Source organism: Solanum dulcamara, chromosome 8 (assembly GCF_947179165.1).
Source record: "Solanum dulcamara chromosome 8, daSolDulc1.2, whole genome shotgun sequence".
Lineage (NCBI taxonomy): Eukaryota > Viridiplantae > Streptophyta > Magnoliopsida > Solanales > Solanaceae > Solanum > Solanum dulcamara.
The window spans coordinates 69,971,485-69,991,070 of NC_077244.1; the positions used below are offsets into that span (position 1 = coordinate 69,971,485).

Genomic DNA, 19,586 nt, shown 5'->3' on the forward strand with positions numbered 1-19,586 from the left:
TCGTCTGATATTTATGCCTCCTATTTGAGTGTGCACAAGTAAACACTTAAATTTGTATAAAGTTGAACAAGCAGACACACAACCTACTTGACATTCTAATGGCAATTCACGTCCTATGACATCCTACGTTGCGTCTAATTTGTATTATGTCACTATGATGCGTATGTCTATTTGTTCAACTCTATACAAGTTTAAGTAATTTTTGCACACCTAAAATTGAATGACATAAATGTCAGTTAAGACCAAATTAAAAGATATATTTTCTTATAATGCCTAAATTTTAACTTCAAAAATTAGTCAAATTGAATTTTGAAAAAACGAAAAGTATCACATAAAATTAGAATGGACAAAGTAATTTAATTTTACATTGCTAATATATATTTATTTCATATATACATATATTTCACATTCTATTTCATAAAAATAACACAACATAAATTATTATATTATATATCTTAGTATTTAATATGGTCGATCATATGCCATATTTATTATTTTTCTTAACCCAAAAAAAAACAAAAACAATAATCTTCTGTGAGAAAGAACAGCAAATAAGAATATTTTTCCTGTGTATGCATGGATTCTGACAAGTTTTGTCACCTGTCTCGCTGATTCAAAGAGGGAGTTTTCTATTTTGGTAATCACAGATCATCCTCATTCTCTTTCTGCATTGCAATTGGCTGGCCATCTATATGTTTTCAATTTTTGATTTATTTTTATTGAAGGGGAGTCAAAAGTGAGCTAAAGGTTTAATTTTTGGAATTTAGAGTTCGAGTTAGCAATTGAGGTGGGACTCAATTAAGGATGTGGGCAGCTTCATGCTGTGCGGCGTGCGCTTGTGACGCTTGCCGGACGGTGGTGTTAGGGATCACCCGGCGTTCAGCTAGAATTGCATACTGTGGTCTTTTTTCTCTCTCACTCATTGTGTCATGGATTCTTAGAGAGGTTGCAGCTCCTCTCATGGAGAAAATCCCATGTAAGATTTTTTTTTTTTTTACTGTCAAGGATTTCTAAATCTCCTTTGATTGCACTTGTTTATCGATCGTTATTTTCCTTGCTATCTGGGTTTGCCTTTGTTAGACTTTCAGTTATGTTTGTTGGATTTTAGTGATGAAAAGCCTTGACAAGGATTTCTATATATCTTTTGATTTCTCTATGTTTTCCCTTTCAGCCAAGTGAATTCACTCTGAAACGTTCATTATTTTCTTAAATACATAGTCCAATATAGAATCAGGATGATTGCAAGAAGTATTAGATTTGGCTTATTAATTTGCCTTTTATTCTTTATCTTTTCGGTTTCCGTTGCTTATTGAAAATTATTTTCCCTGCATTGTTTTTATTTTGTTGTTTTTCTGGGTTCGCTCTTCTGAGCAGCCCTGTAATTGGAATCTTCAATTATAAGTTTTGATAAAGCTGAAATACTTGCCCCTAGGGCTTTGGTTTAATAGCAAAAGAATAACAGCCCTTTATGTTATTCTCTTACAAATCGAATCAAGATGATTGTGCAGAACCTTCACCTTGATCTCGCTACTAACTTTTCTTTAATGAAGAGGTACATTTTTACTCGTAAGATGGCTTGACATATCAATTTTATTTCAGAGATTGATAGCTTTCACACAACACCAAGCAGAGAGTGGTTTGAAACAGATCCTGTACTGCGAGTTAGCCTGGGGAACTTTCTCTTTTTCACTATTTTGGCAATCTTGATGATTGGTGTAAAGAGCCAGAAAGAACCACGTGATGGCGTGCACCATGATGGTTGGATGATGAAAATTATTTGCTGGAGTATCTTGGTAATATTTATGTTTTTCCTTCCAAATGGGATCATCAGCTTCTATGGTAAGCAATATCCTTCCTAAGGTATTTGCGCAGTTTCTTTACTTCCATATTTGTGTCTCCATAACAATATAGAAAGAAGAAAAGAACCATATAATTGTGTGTGTATGACCTACAAAGTAAACCTTGAATCTTGTCTTCATGCTTTGTGCCTTGGAGGAATCTGGCTCCACGACTTTGTCCCTTTGATTTGGATCACAAATGTGCTACCATTCTTTATATCTGTTCCAGTGTCATCCCTTTATTTGGAGCATATTTGTAGTTGTACTCTGTTAGCTGAATTAGTTGTTCTTTTTGTGCTTGGGTAACTAGTTTATCTGGTCTAAGCGCTATGTTCAATGAGTTGATATGATATGATACATAGACTAGTATATCCATTCACAAGAATCCTTTTTTAAAATGTGTTTGAATCATTGTTCGCAGAGTAGTAAACTGTATTTGTACCTGAACGTTGTTTGTGTATACAGAGACGATTTCGAAGTTCGGTTCTGGGCTATTTCTCCTTGTGCAAGTTGTACTCTTGTTGGATTTTGTGAATAGTTGGAATGACAAGTGGGTCAGATACGATGAGCAGTTCTGGTTAGTTGAATTGTAGATGACATGTTGAAGAAAGTATAAAAATGAAGACAGATTTTTTTTTGAATTTTTTCTTTGATGATTTACCCTCTACAATCTTCACGTCTATATATACAAATATAAAAGATAAACAACAATAAAAGCCCATACTAGTTAAAATAACAATAAAACTCATACTAGATAAACAACAATAAAGACCCATACTAGTTATATTAACAATAAACTCATACTAGTTTGTATAATTTTCAGCAAGTTGCTTCTTTTTGTCTTCTCTTCTCTTTATTCCAACATCCCCCCTCAAGTTGGAGGGGAGAGAATTAACCCTCAACTTGTGAAGAATGGTATTGTGAGCTGAGGATAAAGGCTTTGTGAAGATATCTGCAACTTGAGATGCAAATGGAACGAAATTTAGAGAAATGAGACATGCGGTGAACTGTTGGTGCACAAAGTGGCAGTCAAGTTTGACGTGCTTTGTGCGTTCATGAAACACAGGGTTTCTAGCAATGTGGAGTGCCGATTGACTATCGGAATGGACCGGGATTGGTAGCTTAGGCGGAGCTGATAGATCTCGAAGAAGACGATTCAACCATGTGACTTCAACAATAACTCGTCGCATTGATCTATATTCTGCTTCCGCAGATGAAAGTGATACTGAAATTTGTTTCTTGGATTTCCAAGAAATCAGAGAGCCACCCATGCTTATAAAATACCCGCTGACAGATCTTCTTGTATCCAAACATGAGGCCCAATCAGCATAGCAGAAAGCAAGAATGGAAAAAAAGGATTGCTACTGAAGAACAATTCTTGACCTGGAGATTTTCGAAGATATCGAAGAACACGAATTGCAGCATAGTAATGAGGTAACCTTGGGGACTGCATATAGTGTGACAAATGCTGAACCGCAAAGGCTAAATCTGGACGAGTGTGAGTTAAATAGTTGAGTTTTTCGATCAATCTTTGATAGAAAAAAGGATCTGTGAGTGGTGTCCCTTCATCAGCAGAGAGTTTTTGCGAAGGATCAAGTGGAAAATGTACTTCAGCTAAGTCATCACAGTTGTACACAGACAGAAGTTCAAGAGTGAATTTCCTCTGATTCACTATCAGACCATGGTCTTATCATACCACCTCCAATCCAAGGAAATAATGTAAGCTTCCTAGGTCTTTTATCTTAAATTCAGTGTCCAAAAATTGCTTGAGGTTAGACAACTCTGTAGAATCATTCCCAATAATAATTATATTGTCAACATAGACTGCAACTAAAGAAACTGAGTGACCTGAATGCTTGTAGAATAAAGAGCTATCATTTAGAGATGAAACATAGCCTTTGAAATTAAGAGCAGTCCCTAATTTTGCATACCATTGTCTTGAGGCTTGTCTTAATCCATACAAAGATTTATTTAGTTTGCAAACTAAGTTAGGATTAGAAGATTTCATACTCGGAGGAAATTTCATATGCACCTCTTCTTGCAATTCACCATGCAAGAAGGCATTATTGACATCTAGTTGAGATATATTCAACCTCTCTTGACTGCTACTGCAAGTAAGCATCTTATTGTTGTCATTTTGACAACAGGAGAATACGTTTCATTGAAGTCGATGCCTTCTTTTTGGATGTCTTCCCTTACCACCAATCTTGCCTTTAATCTCTCTATAGATCCATCTGCTTTGTGCTTTACTTTGTAAATCCATTTACAGGGTAAAGCTTTCTTATTTGGAGGTAGACTCACAATTTCTCAAGTGTTGTTGGAATTTAATGCCTCAAATTCAGTGTCCATAGCTTTTAACCAACCAGGATCCATAGTTGCCTGGGAATAATTCTTTGGCTCACTTATACTTGAAATTGCATTCAAGACCTGCTGATTAGAGATAGATAAAGCAGCAAAGGAGAAAATAGGAGGATCAATAGGATCAGTAAAACATGAAGTAGAAAGATCAGTGAGATAAACTGAGTTGCAAACATACTCATCTAGATACACAGGCCTTTTAGGAACCCTCTCTGATCTTCTTTCAGGTGCAACAGAGACGGGATCCACATCATGAGTTGGAAGACTATTAAATGAGGAAGATAGACTTAGGAAAGGTGGAGGAACATCAATAGATGAGCTAGATGAAGGAAGTGAGCTAGAATCACTAGGAATGGACCCTAAGGAATCAGATTCATCAGGGGTAGAAACCAATGGAGATAGGGTATGAGAAGAAGAAATAAATAGTCCTGAATCAGCTGTGGTTGTAGTGAAAATAGGAGGAGAAGGAGTTTGAGTGTGAAAAGGAAATGTAGTTTCATGAAAAACTACATCCCTTGAAACGATGATTTTCTTAAAATTCATTTTCATGACTTTATACCCTTTCTTCCCTACAGGATATCCAAAAAATATACAAGGGACTGCCCTAGGAGAAAATTTGGGTCTGTTATGTGAAGGGTTTGAAACAAAACATAAACATCCAAAACTTCTCAAAAACTTGTATGAAGGAGAAGTTCCAAAAATCAATTCAAAAGGTGTTTTTTCTTTGAGCACAGATGAGAGAAACCTATTTATTAGAAAAGTTGCGGTCAATAAACAATCACACCAGTAGCAAATAGGCACTTTAGATTGGTGTAATAAAGCTCTAGAAGTCTCCAAAAGGCGTCTGTGTTTCCTTTCCACAACTCCATTCTGTTGTGGAGAGGCAGTGCAAGAAGTTTGGTGGATGATTCTTCTTGAGAGAAAATATTCTGAAAGAATCACTCCACTGCCTAACTCAAGAGCATTATCTGACCTTATCATTTTTATCTTAGTCCCAAATTGTCTTTCAGTGTAAGTTAGGTAGTTCTTTAGTGTAGGAAAAACATTGCTTTTAGTACTCAAGAGGTAAGTCCAAGTTGCTCTACTAAAATCATCTACAATAGTAAGAAAATACTTGTATCCATTGTAGGTAAATGATTTATAGGGTCCCCAAGTGTCCACATGAATTAACTCAAAAATTGCCTTAGTTTTGATGCAACTAGAAGGGAATGGCAGTTTAGCTTGTCTAGAAACAAGGCATATATCACATTTGTGATCAAAATGAGAAAAAGAAGAAGAGGAACTGATGTTTTTTAATGAATCAAAAGGCATGTGGCCCAATCTAATGTGCCATAATTTTACATCATCCCTATTGTTTACTGGAATAGAAAAAGAGCTGGGAAAAGAACTACAACTGGAGAGTAAAACATCAGATTTAGAACTAGACTTGACAAGACTTTGTAGACCTGAAGTAGTGTTCATGATATAGATCTCAACCTTTGCTTCACCAATAACCAGAGGGGTCCTCATTGAATGGCCCTGCATAACACAACAAATGGAAGAAAAATTTAGTGTGCAATAGAATTGTTTGCAGAATTGATGAACTGATATCAAATTAATTTTAAAAAAAGGGACAAGAAAAACATTCTTTAGTAGCAAATTATGAGGGACAGTGACAGTTCCTCCATGTGTCACCCTTACCCTGAAAGAATTTGGGAGCTTGACATAAATAGGAGAAGACAAAAGTGTAAGAGTAGTAAAGAAAGTAGGGTCAAAAGACATATGAGCAGACGCTCCTGAATCTAATATCTAGTAGCTAGAGTTAGCATGAGTTTGATATAGTCTTGGATCACTGAAAGTGTTACCAGAAAAGCAGTGCACCATGTTAGCTGAAACCCCACTTCCTGCAAATGGCATATCTCCAATCTGTGCATTGATCTGAAACTTTTCTTCCAAACCATCATAGTTCTCCTGAGCAACAGATCCATTTGCTTGTTTTCCATTTGTTGCGTAACCTGAGTATCCAACTGTTGTCACTTCATTAGCCATAGAGTTCCCTTTGTTGTTTGGTTGTGATTTTGACCCCTTGGTGAACTTAAAATCAGGTGGATAACCTATTATTTTGTAGCATTTTGCAATTGAGTGCCCTGATTTCTTATAATTTATGCAATACAGATTGTTGTTGTAGTTATTGTTGTTGTTCTTTCTTGCTCTAAAATTAGTATTGTTGTACCTCTGACCTGAGAAATTCTGATGTGTTGCAACAAATGAAGATGTGTCACCTGAAAAGTTAGGATTAACATATGCCTCTCTCTGTTTCTCATCTTGAATGAGGAGAGAGTATGCATGATTCACATTTGGGAGAGGTGACATCATGAGTATGTTGCTTCTTACTGCTACATAAACATCATTAAGTCCCATTAGAAATTGGATCAATCTTTCGTCCTGCTTGGATTTGACTATTTTCTTCTTTCCTCCATAGGTGCAGTTTCAAGAACATATTTCTCCGCTGGAAAGAGCATCCAGCTCATCCCAAATCCTCTTGATTCTTGTGAAATATCCTGCTACAACAGTTGTTCCTTGCATCAGATCTGTGAGACCTTTTTGAAGGTGATAGAGTTGAGCTCCATTGGACTTACCAAACCTGTCATGAAGATCAGTCTAGAGATCTTTAGCATATTTAGAGTATATCACACTCCCTGCAATTTCTTTTGAAAGAGAGTTAAGTAATCAAGAAATCACCATGTTATTGCACCTAGTCCAAAACTTGAACTCAGGTGTATCAGCAGATGGTATTTCGATAGAACCATCAATAAAACTCATCTTGTTCTTAGCTGATAGAGAAATAATGATGGACCTTTTCCACGTAGCAAAACCAGTTCCATCGAAAATGAAATTTACAAGATTCATTCCTGGAGAATCTGAGGGATGAAGATAATATGGACTGCTAGAATCCATTACTGCAGATGAAGAAGAGTTTCCCTCAGATGATTGTGATGTGTTTTTCATTTGGATTGAAAGGACAAAAATAAAGAAAAGATTTGGATCTTACTGCTGCTCTGATACCATGAAGAAAGTATAAAAATGAAGACAGATTTTTTTTTGATTTTTTTCTTTGATGATTTACCCTCTACAATCTTCACGTCTATATATATAAATATAAAAGATAAACAACAATAAAAGCCCATACTAGTTAAAATAACAATAAAACTCATACTAGATAAACAACAATAAAGACCCATACTAGTTATATTAACAATAAACTCATACTAGTTTTTTAGAGAGGATAAAAAGTCTCACATTGTTGGAGAATTGACTGGTGGTCTCCTTATATAGACTTGAAAAATCCTCCCCTCATGAGCTAGCTTTTGGGGTTGAGTTAGGCTCAGGTGTCATATCTTTACATGGTATCATTGTCAGGTCCATCCTCGTTTAGGCTCCCGGTCCACGCTCCAATTGGGTCTGGGCGTGAAGGGGGTGTTAGAGTGGATAAAAAGTCCACATTGTTGGAGAATTGACCGATGGCCTCCTTGTATGGACTTGGGCAATTCTCCCCTCATGAGCTAGCTTTTGGGGTTGAGTTAAGTAAAGGTGTCATATCTTTACAAAAAGATCATCATGAAAGCCTTAATATTTTTCAAGGAAAATACCTTCCGAAGAAAACATTGATTCTTTACTAGTACTTTGGTGGCAAATTAATCAAAGTGTGGCAGCCTTGGACCATCTTAGCATTGCATTGATATGTGGTCACAACCCGCTTATTTGGAAATTATAGCTTGCTGCACAATGATCTACCAAGACTAGGGGTCTCTTTCTCACTCATAGAGAGATCAATGCTTTTATTTGAATTTGTATTATAGGAGATTTTCACTAAATCTTCTTGTTCATTGGCATCAAATTGTTCTCAGTGCACACATATGTAAAACTATTAAGAGAAATCATAGCTGGTGAAATTCTTCTCACAATTTTTTTTCCTACATATGCAGGTGAATGGAAGCATATTTCCAGCGTCAGTTTTATCCTTGGACTGTACGTACCTCTGCTACAGTGCACTTGCAAGTGAGCCTAGGGATTACGAATGCAACGGTCTACATCATTCCAAAGCTGTTTCCACTGGTACACTTACAGTTGGACTGCTTACAACAGTACTCTCTGTTGTCTACTCTGCTGTTCGTGCTGGATCTTCTACAACTCTACTTTCCCCTCTGAGCTCACCACGTGCAGATTAGATTTCGTATTTCTGGAGTGTTACAAAGTGTAAAACTTTATGTTTTTTTTTTTCACACTTGGTAGAATTGTGCCTTTTGTTCCGCTAAATTTGCCTGCAAGACCTTATGATGTTATTAACATTTGTGTGGATCACAGCACATCAGCTGCCATTCAATAGAAAGACACTCTAGGTGAACCATTTAATTGTTTTTAGTATATTAAACTAGTTTTGTCCATTCCAGTGTGATTCTATTTCTTGGTTGTTCGTTACTTGTTCTAGATTTCATTCAGTTAGTGATCCTGCTCCTGCTAAGTGAGTTAACTTGGATTTATTCTGCTAGTTTAGTAATCAATCAATCTAAAGCAAATAATAGGTGTATAATTTAATTGTATAGGCATAGCAGCTCTACCTTGAACTTGATTAGGCAGAGCGCACAGTCATCTGTCAACTCATATTACCGCTAGATCTCCAGTACTATTTCCACTGTTGGGCTGCTTTTCTCCTGTTACACCTCAGCTGATCGAAACACATGGTGCCATAATTACCAGAGACTTCTAAAAAGTTGTGTTTTTTTTTTGGTTGAAGGTTCTGGGAAACCTTTGCTACCATTGGACAAGGCTGATCAGGAGGAAGAAAAGGAGACAGCTCAGACAGTGGCGTACTCCTATTCTTTCTTCCACATTATCTTCTCTCTTGCTAGTATGTATTCAGCGATGCTTCTTACAGGTTGGTCTACCTCTGTGGGAGAGAGCGGGAAATTGGTTGATGTTGAATGGCCATCTGTTTGGGTCAGAATTGTGACCGGTTGGGCGACTGCTGCTTTGTTTATCTGGCCTCAAGTGGCTCCGATTCTCTTTCCAGAAAGGGAGTTTTGAGCATCCCAAATAATGAACATGATATGTTCATTTTAGGTGGTAGGAGCATCAAAACATCATAACTGGATAATTTGTTTATTCTGTGTGAAAGCATCATCCCTGCCATTCAATCACTGAATAAGATATCTATGGTCTAAGTGACTATACGTGGGATTTCATTTAAGCTAACGAGAGATTGCATGCTTCTGAATCGGAATTGTCCAGATATGCAGTGTTATTTCAGTTTCTTTTCCCTAGTATATATCAAAATAATTTCAAAACTAATTTTTTCTTGATCAGTAATTCAGTATTTCAGTGTTGATAGTTGTTGAAAAATGTAAGAAGCAAAAAAAAAAGGCTACGCCGTTGCCGGGGATCGAACCCGGGTCACCCGCGTGACAGGCGGGAATACTTACCACTATACTACAACGACTTTGTTTGTTGGTGATTTCTTATTTAGTTAATAACACATTAATATATACTGCATATCAATATTTAAAGCAATTTTGCTGACACTGTACGAATAATTTGGGATGATAGTGTTTAATAATGCCTTACAAGGCAAAAGAAAAAAAAAAGAAGGTTTGCTAAATCTTCTAAACCAATTTCAGAAGTAATACAGGTAAGATTTGCTAATTTAACAAGATAAATAAATGAAGATATATAGTATCAAGTCTTGCTAGTCTAACAAAGTCTGTGATCAACTTAACAACACATGCACGAATTTTTTCTTTTTTTTAACACATGCATGATTAATTTGTTGATCTAATAAAGTTTGTGAACAACTAAACAAGATAAGTAAAATGAAGATAATAGATACTTTCAGTCATGCGGTATATTATAATTTGGAATATAACGTAAGATTTTTCAATGTGATAAGATTTGTGAACAATTTAACGAAATGGGTTCGTAGAAAGAAAATATACAGTACCAAAGTTATGATCTGCCCAACATAACTTTTGGTCAATCCGACAAGACTTGTGAACAATTAAATAAAATTGATAAAATGAAGATCGCACCAAAAGTTTTGCCTCATTCATTATAGTTTGTAAATAAGACATGATTTTTGTTAATTGAAAAAACTCGAAAGCAAATTGCTTCCAGCCAATCTTAATATAATCATAGTCTTTTAGCTTATATAATCGTCGGCCTTCCTAGCCAAAATAAAGATATATAGTGCCAAAAGTTACGCCCCACTCCTCATGATTTATAAATTAAGGCAAGATTTTGTCAATTTGATAAAGTTTTATAAATAATTTAATAAAATAGATAAATCAATAATGATTATACGAATAATATTATACCCCACCTGACAAAATATGAATTATGGCCCCAAATAATCATCCTATTTGTGCCAATAGTAGATTTCATAAAAATTGGAAATATATACCTCCCCTTTTCACTTCTTTAACTTTATTTTTTTTTAACTTCAGAGCTTCATTTCCTTTTTAGGGGTGACTAATTTGACTATAATTATTAAAATTTTATTTAACTAGTAAATTGTTGTTTCAATGATTTCTTTTATTTCTCATATCACTTTTACAATGTCTTGGTCAATTATTTGAAACTACTTCATCAATATCATTATATTATCAAAATAATTTATAGGTATGAACATAATTCTAACAATATTAAAATTTTGAAAATCTCTACAAGTGTTAGCTCAAGGGATTTCAAAATGTTAAAGACATATTGCTTCAAAAATTGAAACAGAAAGTTACTAGATTTCTAAAATATTTTTGTAGTTTCTTTTCATTTTAAAAATATTACAATCGATCCATAACATTTGAGGTCGTTATTTAGCCCTAAAAATTCCGTTTGATTATCATCCTCTTTTTTAAAATTATTATTATTATAAGGTAAAAGAGGAATTAGAGATAGAGTTTAAAAGGTTAAGTAAATTTACTATATACTCACTCTCTTTTCTTTTTCCAGTCCATCTCAAAAAACCGTTACTTTTCCATGATTAAAATAATTTGATTTTAAAATTGTATTTTTACCCTTAAGAAATAATTGAGACGGAGGAGTATATTAAAAAAAATAAATGTAGTCTTACAGTGGTAATAACCCGGCCTTATCACTCTCGGATAGGTGAAAGATATTTATTATCTAAACCATCTAAAACAAGGACAAATTTAGAACTCAAATATATCAGAACTAGGAATTCTAATTCTAGTAAAACACATAATTGTCTAAAGTTTACCCTGCTATCTATAAAAAGAGAACCAGCTAATAGATTATCAAAGAAATAGAAAGCTAAGCCAAAAAAAAGATAGTATAATATATATTACAAATTGCCAACTATCTAGTTAGGGCAAATTTATCGGAGAGAGATTAAAAAAAACATACGTAATGTCTAGAGAAAAAGAAGAAGGGATTCATGGTGAAGAATGGAAGGTACAAATCCCACCGGGCTTCAGGTTTTGTCCCACTGACGTAGAGATACTACAACATTATCTTCTTAGTCATGTGACCGGACAGTTTATCCTGCCCGGAATAATACGTGAAGTCGACGTCTACGAAAGTAACCCTTATCACCTTCCAGGTATCATGACTTGAGCTTCTTCCATGTGTATGTATAGTTGTATTGAATGGTTTCCAATGACAACTAACTAACTACTACTGCAGGAATTGATACGAATGGGGAGTATACGTACTTCTTCACGGAGAGAGGACGAAAATATGTGAATGGATCAAAGACTGCTAGGGTTACAAGAGACAAAAAAGGACATTGGAAATCAACAAGTAAATTAACTCAAGTATTCGCTCAAGATCCCTCCAACTTGTACTTGGGTAAAAAGAACACACTTGTTTACTATGTTAAAGCACCAGGTGATCAAAATGATATCAAGACAAATTGGATTATGCATGAGTTTGTAATTGCTAACAACCTGGTCTCTCCCTCAACATCATCTGCCCTACCTCAAAACGATCACGTACGTATCCTCTGATAATTTAATTTGTTTTTCTTACTTTCATTTTTATATTCTTTGTTGTCACATGATTCACTAATTTGTGTTGCTTGCAGTACAATGATGTCGTAGCCTGCAGAATTTATGAGAAGCCGGAAAGTAATAAGAACAGACAAGAAACCCAAGAGATAAAGACGTTGATAAATTCTTTGATTGGACCCAATCCCAATCCCAATCCCGTCACGACTAATGATAGCAATGGAGAAGCACAACCATCAATAGAGCGAGAAATCGAGCCCAATACAGAAACCCTAATATTCCCGTGTGATCACCCACATTATACAGCGAATTATCTATGTGATAGTCAGGAATTACAAGCTGCAGCAATATTGGGTAATATGATAACCAATTACGAGATTGGCCAATCGTCAAACACTACTATTTCGTCATCACCTCATGATGATATTGTGGTGCCTGGGGGTTCCAGTGATCAGGCCTCGACGACTGTTTACCAAAATCCCAGTGATCAGGCATCGGTGAAAACTCAAGAAAATAGTCCTGATCTTGGAGAACTAATTAGTGGTGGTGATCTATGGGACATACTCAACATGCCGCCGCCAGATGAGTCATTCAGCGCCTACATGAAATTACTTGGAGATTCATGAAGAACTAAAGGTATATAAGTACTGCAGAAGCCAGGAGGATGTATATAGTCTGTTCTCTGTTGTTGTGTTTTTCATAATTAGGCTTTGTCATCAATTTTGTAGAGTAATTGCTTTTTGTAAGAACTACGTGTTCTCGAATATTAATCCTAATAAGCTTCTTTTTTTCTTTCTTTCTTTTCCTTAGTTTTACTTTCGCCTCATTTTTCTTTCCAATGTTGGTTCTGTATTCCATGACTACTAGTAATTAATACTTACTATAATTTGTGGAGGCATTAATTAGGTTATATTAATGAAGCATCATCAGTGACGTGATGTGGACAATGTTTTGTCCTAATTTCTTAAACAAGATCTAGTTGTGGGTGTTGGGTGCTCTTAGTGGTATGAGACATATTTTAGGAAACCGATGGTTTAATACTTTTATGCATAGCAATGATGACCATAAATATTTGATTGATGGGCCGAGGTGACACGAAATTAATCTCCAGACAAGTTTATAATATAAGGTGATGAGTGATGTGTAAAAACTTAGTTCGGGGGAGCTAGCAGTTAAGTATGCGAACAAATTAAAGTTTACACATTTGATACTCTTATATATAAGGCATAGTGATACTATTAATGATGTGAGACCTTTCGAAAAAATGGCTGATTTATTACTTTTATCCGTAGCTTTGGTGGCCATAAATTCTTAACTAATGGGGGCTGGTGACACACAGTTAAGCCAGATAAGTCCATGAGGTGGATGGTGTGAAACCTTAGTTTGAAGGGAAGCTTAGCTTGTCGGGTGTGCAAATAAAATTTACATAGTGGTCGTAGTTGAAAAGATAATGAAGGTACATATAATAATTATGTGTATATATACTCTTAGTCCGACTATCGATGTATATATATGTTGATGGATTTCTTCAATGGCTTGCAGCTAATATCTTGATTATTATGAACATATATGTAATTTCTTCACGCCGATAGGACTTCATTTGGTGGAAGCAATATCTGTCAAAAAAATTTCATATCTAGCGCTCGAACCCGAAATCTCTAATCAAAGAGGAGCAACCCCATTCACACCACTCCTGGCCTAATGAAATTAATAGGGATCACTCCCTGCCTAGTTTCAATTGTCATCTTAATTCCGTTTTCAATTAATTTATGTATCTTTTAACATAACTCTTTACAGCTTGAATTAACAAATATGATATATATTGTTAAGATCTTTTTCTTATTTTTAAATTTTTGATGAGTAAATTATAAAAAAATCTCTAGAAGATTTGATCGTAAAGCCAAAATAATAATAATAATTGTATTGTGACAACCAATTACTTTACCCGATGAAAAGCTCTTGGCCATTTTGCAAACAAAACTAATTAAGCACTCTCAACGGTACAAATTAACTAGAAGTTCGTGAGTAACAAGAGTAGTATAATTAAATTTCGTTACGACAATCATTCGTTATAATAATATTGAATTACTCTTTAATTCTAATATCAAAGTTCAAGACTATAAGATTCACAGTGTATTCAAGAATATTATACATATTTTTAATTTAAGATTATAAGATTTGAAAGTTTTTTTTATGTACTTTCTTGATTCTTTTTCTGATTTCATACGTTTTTATGTAAATTTTAGAACAACTGGATTTGATTGAATACATATGTACTCATATTTTTTCACTGTGACGTACATTTTGTATCAGTACTCATCGACATGCTTTTATTTGTCTATACTAGGTGTAATCCAGCCTAAAAAGTATATTTTACTACTATTTACATAAGAGCATTTTCGGATAAGATTATAATTTTGCTATGACATGTTGTACAATACATGAATGATTGTTGGATATTTTGAGCATTTGACACAAAACTCGATTGCTTTTTGCTTAATTCTAATAGGCGCCCATGAATTGTCGTTTCAATTTTGTCTTGATTTTAATCTTTATTACATAGTTGCCCGAAGGTATTTTTGTAAAAGTTAAAAAATTAGATGATGATTCTATTTAGAGAGGCAAAAGTAGTGATGTGAGAGAGTATGCCGGCCAAGTCCTTTTTTTTATTTGGTCTCACGTCCTTATTCATATTCATGCATATATTTTTTCTTTCTCTTTATAAACTCCATATTCACAATTTAACTTTTGTAAATTAAAAAAAGGATGAAAATTATTTTTGCTCTCAATTTCGCTTTTAAAATCAAACTCCCCCCTCAATTTTGAATAATAATCAAACTCCTCCTTTATCCTAATTAAATCTATAAAATATCTATTATATTCTTTTATTATCAACTTTTTGTACTTCCTTAAAAATCATGATATTTTCATTTTTTTTAATTCATATAACAATTTTTTCATAAAATCATAAACATTATCTTTTGGACGAAAAAAGTAAAAAATACTAATTAAGTATTGAAGCTAATGATATTTTATAAAGAAGTAAATTAGCATAATGAGAAAAATTAATTTTATTAATAATAATCAAAACACTAATATTTATTTATACAAGTGAAAATAGTAGAGAATAATAACTTTACAAATATATTTTGATGTAGGAAATCTAAAATCATTAATTTAGTTATTAATGTTTTCTTAAGGGTTGTACAAAAAATCTTATTATGACAACTAAAAAGGGATGGAGAGAGTAATAGCTATTGGGTCCGTTAAAATTTGAATAACTTCTGAAGTTACATTTGTATCACATTAATTGAGCCAACAAAATACTCTCTCGGTCTCATATTAGTTGATCATTATGCTAAAAATAGTTGTCACATATTAGTTGTCCACCTTACTAAATCAAGAAAGTATTAATTAATTTTTTTCTATATTACCTTTACAATTAATTTTTTGAAAAAGTGTTCACATATTTGTAAAATTTCCAAGTTTTTTAAAGAGTGAATTAGTAAAATCATCTTCTTATATATAATTTCTTAAGTTCCGTACAAAATAAAAAATGAACAAATAATATGGAACAGAGGAACTAGCATATATAAGGCCTGTGCTGGCACGGGTTCCATATCTAGTGTCAATAGAAATATGATAAATTTTGATAAGAAATCTCCTTCCTTCTTCCTCTATATGTTGTTTAATAAATTCAGTTCATGCTTTGTCAAATTAAGATATATAAATTGAAATGGATGGAATAAATGTCTTACTTTTTGTTATGCCTTTTTTTAACTGTTCACAAAAAGAAATACTTGATAGTACAATTAAAAAAAATTTTCAAAGATGATTACAGTTTGAGCCTTATTCGCGATATATAGCTATATAATAGGTAATTATCATTTATAATAACTATTTGAGATGATAGGCAATTTTTTATGATACTGAAGTAATAAATTATAAAGCTTACCAATATGGATTGTAATAAAATTATCAAATTCATCATTTTTAATCAAAGATCTTATATTCGAGTTCTCAGTTGGGACAAATTCACCTTCATAAATGAGTCTGCATAGGAGGAAACAATTTTTTTCCTTTTATAAAACTTGAACACATTTTAAGTTAATAAATTATAAAACTAGAACATATTTAAAGTTGAATATATCGTCCGAGATTATTGAGGACTTATTACTAGATAGTATTTCTTCCTTTATTGAGTTGGCTATATAAAAGTTGACAATAATCTTCTCTAGTACTTAAATTTTTCCATATAAAACACAATTTTTAATTAAGCATAATATATAGATGTGCTCTTAACTTGGCTTAAACTAATATATATGTCCTTCAATTTTAGTTGTGCACAAATAAACACTTGTATAAAGTTGAACAAGACACATGTATTTATGTGGCATAATACATGTAATATATACAATACCATGTCAGACGCGAATTGCCATGTAGGATGCATGGGTTTTTGTTTATTCAATTTTATACAAGTTTAAGTGCATACTTGTATACACCCAAATAAATATCAGGTAAACAGGGCAGTCTCAACAAGTTTGGGGATCTAAAGTCAAACTTCATAGAGATGCCTCAATTTTTTTTAATTGACATATATAAATTAAATAATTATAACATATTCAGTATAATACTATAAATGAGCTCTAGAGAGGTAGGGTATACACGAATATTATGAAGTAAGAATGTAAACAATGTAAATTTTCAATGAGAAATATATAATATAAAGTTAGAATAATAAAACTTGACTCAAAAATTTAAAAAGTTAATAAATATTATCAAAATAGTGTTGCGCTGAATTTGATATGTTGATATAATGGTGTTAAAATATTTTGATTAGTTTTAGTGCTTGAAATTTAAAAGAGATACCAAATTTGATCTTTTTATAAACACACAACAATAGATTTTGAATAATATTTAAGGTTTGACCGTTTGAGAAACTTTAGAATATATATTCAGTAATAATAGAATAAAAATAGTGAAAGGGAAATAAAAATATATAAGAATAATAATGTTGGTTCATGGTAATCGTCAGAATATAAATGTGGTAACAAAATAGATAGTCGATCACATAAGAAAGGATGCTACAATTAACTAAACACTATTCCATTTCTCAATTATTACAACGATTCCTATGTTAAATGAGGTAAAAAATTATTATATTTTCTACTAAATTTTTTTTTTCAAAGTTATCAATACATGAGAGAGAAAATAGCCAAATAGCCCTTCAATCTATACCCGAAATTCTAGCTACACACTCCAATTATACGAGTGTCCTATAACCCCCTGAACTATTTAAAATTGTAATTAATTTCACCCTAATGCTTATTGGCGAAGTGAGTGTATTTCATTCTCTTTGAGAGAGTGAACACCAAAATTAAATATTAAAACTTTATTTTAATAATCTCTCTTCTCCTTATTTTTTTTACCTCTCTTTAATTAAATATAAATAATCCCCCCCCCTCCCCCAAACCCACCCCACATTTCATCTTTTTCTTCTTCACATTCCTCTGCAAAATTTCTTCATCAATTGTAACACTTAAACTATTTAATTTTTATTTTTCAATTAAAGTTCTAAAACAAAATACAAATCAAGATCCAAAAGTAATATAATCAGATGAGCAAGCATTATTAATTTTACTAATTGGGTTCACTAATAATTTCTAAATTCTAAAGCTCAACTTGTGATTATGCACCAGAAAATATGTCTCATTCTTAAATTTCTTAACCATAAATTGGGTATCTTCAAAATAGAACCTAAAAAAATCATCTTTTCAATTTAGGCGAAACCCATCGGTGACCCCTTAAAGTTGGCATCAACTTTCACTTAGACACCTAAATCAGGAAATGTTCATTTTAGACATCTTATGTAAGGGTCTGATGTGTCATGTTGACACTTTTTACCAGTCTGAGGCGCATAGAAGTTGTTTTTAATCTGATATGGCATCACACTTGACTTATAACGGTAATATCTCTCTCATCTATGTATTTATACCCTTTCTTCTTCAATGGGTTTCACCTTTCAATTTATCTCTCCTTCTCCTTTCTTCACTTTATAGATTCACATGGAACCCCCACTTCTACTCGGACCACCTATTTTCACCACCGTTACGACAACAACGTTGGTGGCCGGAACTATGACACAGCCACCGCCACCGTCGGTGGACACATCATCCCTCAATCTCACGAGTTTTATGGGTTGAATTTGGAGATGATGATGACTTTTTATAATAGAGGTTTTGTAATGGATATAAAATAAAAGAAAAGAGAAAAACGTAGTAAAAATAATTATAATTTTTTTTATTTATTATGTGGCGCTGATGTGGCATGACGTGGTGTTGACGTGGCGTGCGTGTGTATTACACCCCAAGATACCTAACTGGTTATGACATTTTAGGGGTGTATAAAATAGATAAAAAAAAATGTTCATGGGGGTGATAGGACACCCGTGTAGTTGGAGTGTGTAATTGGAATTTCGGGTATAGATTGAGGGGTTTTAGGCTATTTTATGAGATTTGTTTAACAATATATATACATACATATATATATATATATAGAGAGAGAGAGAGAGAGATATAGATAGATAGATAGATAGATAGATAAATACATATTTGGGAGAAAATGGGGGCCCCAAGCGATTGCTTTAGTGGTCTTTTGGTCGAGACGACCCTGCAGGTAAGATCAAGTTAAATGATACACTTAGAAATCGTTTGGTTTGAATACAAGTTATGATGTGATTAATTATGAGGTGATACGTTATGTTGAAATTAGTTATGATGGGTTTGAGATTATTTTGTAATGACTATTTATTTTTTTGTATTCAAAATAACATGTATTCGATAAATTTTAAGAACAAATTGTTTAAGTACAAAAAATACACTTTACTTTATTTAGTCTTTTTTAAAAATATTTTCTTTGCAAGCTTTAGTTATTCATTTTTAAAAATAAAATTTTCATTTTATTTAGATTAAATATTTTTGTGTATGCATTCCCCATGATGGTACCATATTAAAAATAAAACTTTCATCTTATTTAGCTTAAAAATAAAACTTCCATCTTAAATTTGGTAAAGTAAAAGAGATGTATTACTTATATCACTTCATTTAAGCACATCTCACTTTTAAATTATAAAATGTTAAAGTTTTCATTTTAATCAATATATAAAATACAAGCTTTAAAGTGACTAAAAGAATATATGATTGAAAATATATAATTTAGTAGTAGCGAAATCAAAATATAAATAAACATAAAAATTAGTCAAATAAATTCATAAATAAAAATTATTCTTACATAGTATAATTTTTTTTAATACAAAAAATGAGTAGTAAAGGTTGTAAATGTTATTACACATGATATTAAAAATAGTGTGAATATACATGAATATGACAAGTGA

The 19,586-nt window shown here is 33.0% G+C and overlaps 1 protein-coding gene, 1 non-coding gene and 1 pseudogene across 2 annotated transcripts; 2 read left to right on the forward strand and 1 right to left on the reverse strand.

The window, feature by feature from the left end:
• The first annotated feature begins 508 nt into the window (after window positions 1–508).
• Window positions 509–9,260, forward strand: LOC129900131 (uncharacterized; annotated as a pseudogene).
• A 340-nt stretch (window positions 9,261–9,600) lies between these two features.
• TRNAD-GUC (transfer RNA aspartic acid (anticodon GUC)) lies at window positions 9,601–9,672 on the reverse strand. Its single transcript has one exon. It is a non-coding gene; the product is annotated as a tRNA-Asp (tRNA).
• A 1,826-nt stretch (window positions 9,673–11,498) lies between these two features.
• LOC129901218 (NAC domain-containing protein 2-like) lies at window positions 11,499–12,975 on the forward strand. The gene is made up of 3 exons (XM_055976345.1): window positions 11,499–11,784; window positions 11,868–12,175; window positions 12,268–12,975. Exons 1-3 carry the CDS (start codon window positions 11,592–11,594, stop codon window positions 12,814–12,816), a joined length of 1,050 nt encoding a protein of 349 aa, XP_055832320.1. The 5' UTR covers window positions 11,499–11,591; the 3' UTR covers window positions 12,817–12,975.
• The last annotated feature ends 6,611 nt before the right edge of the window (window positions 12,976–19,586 follow it).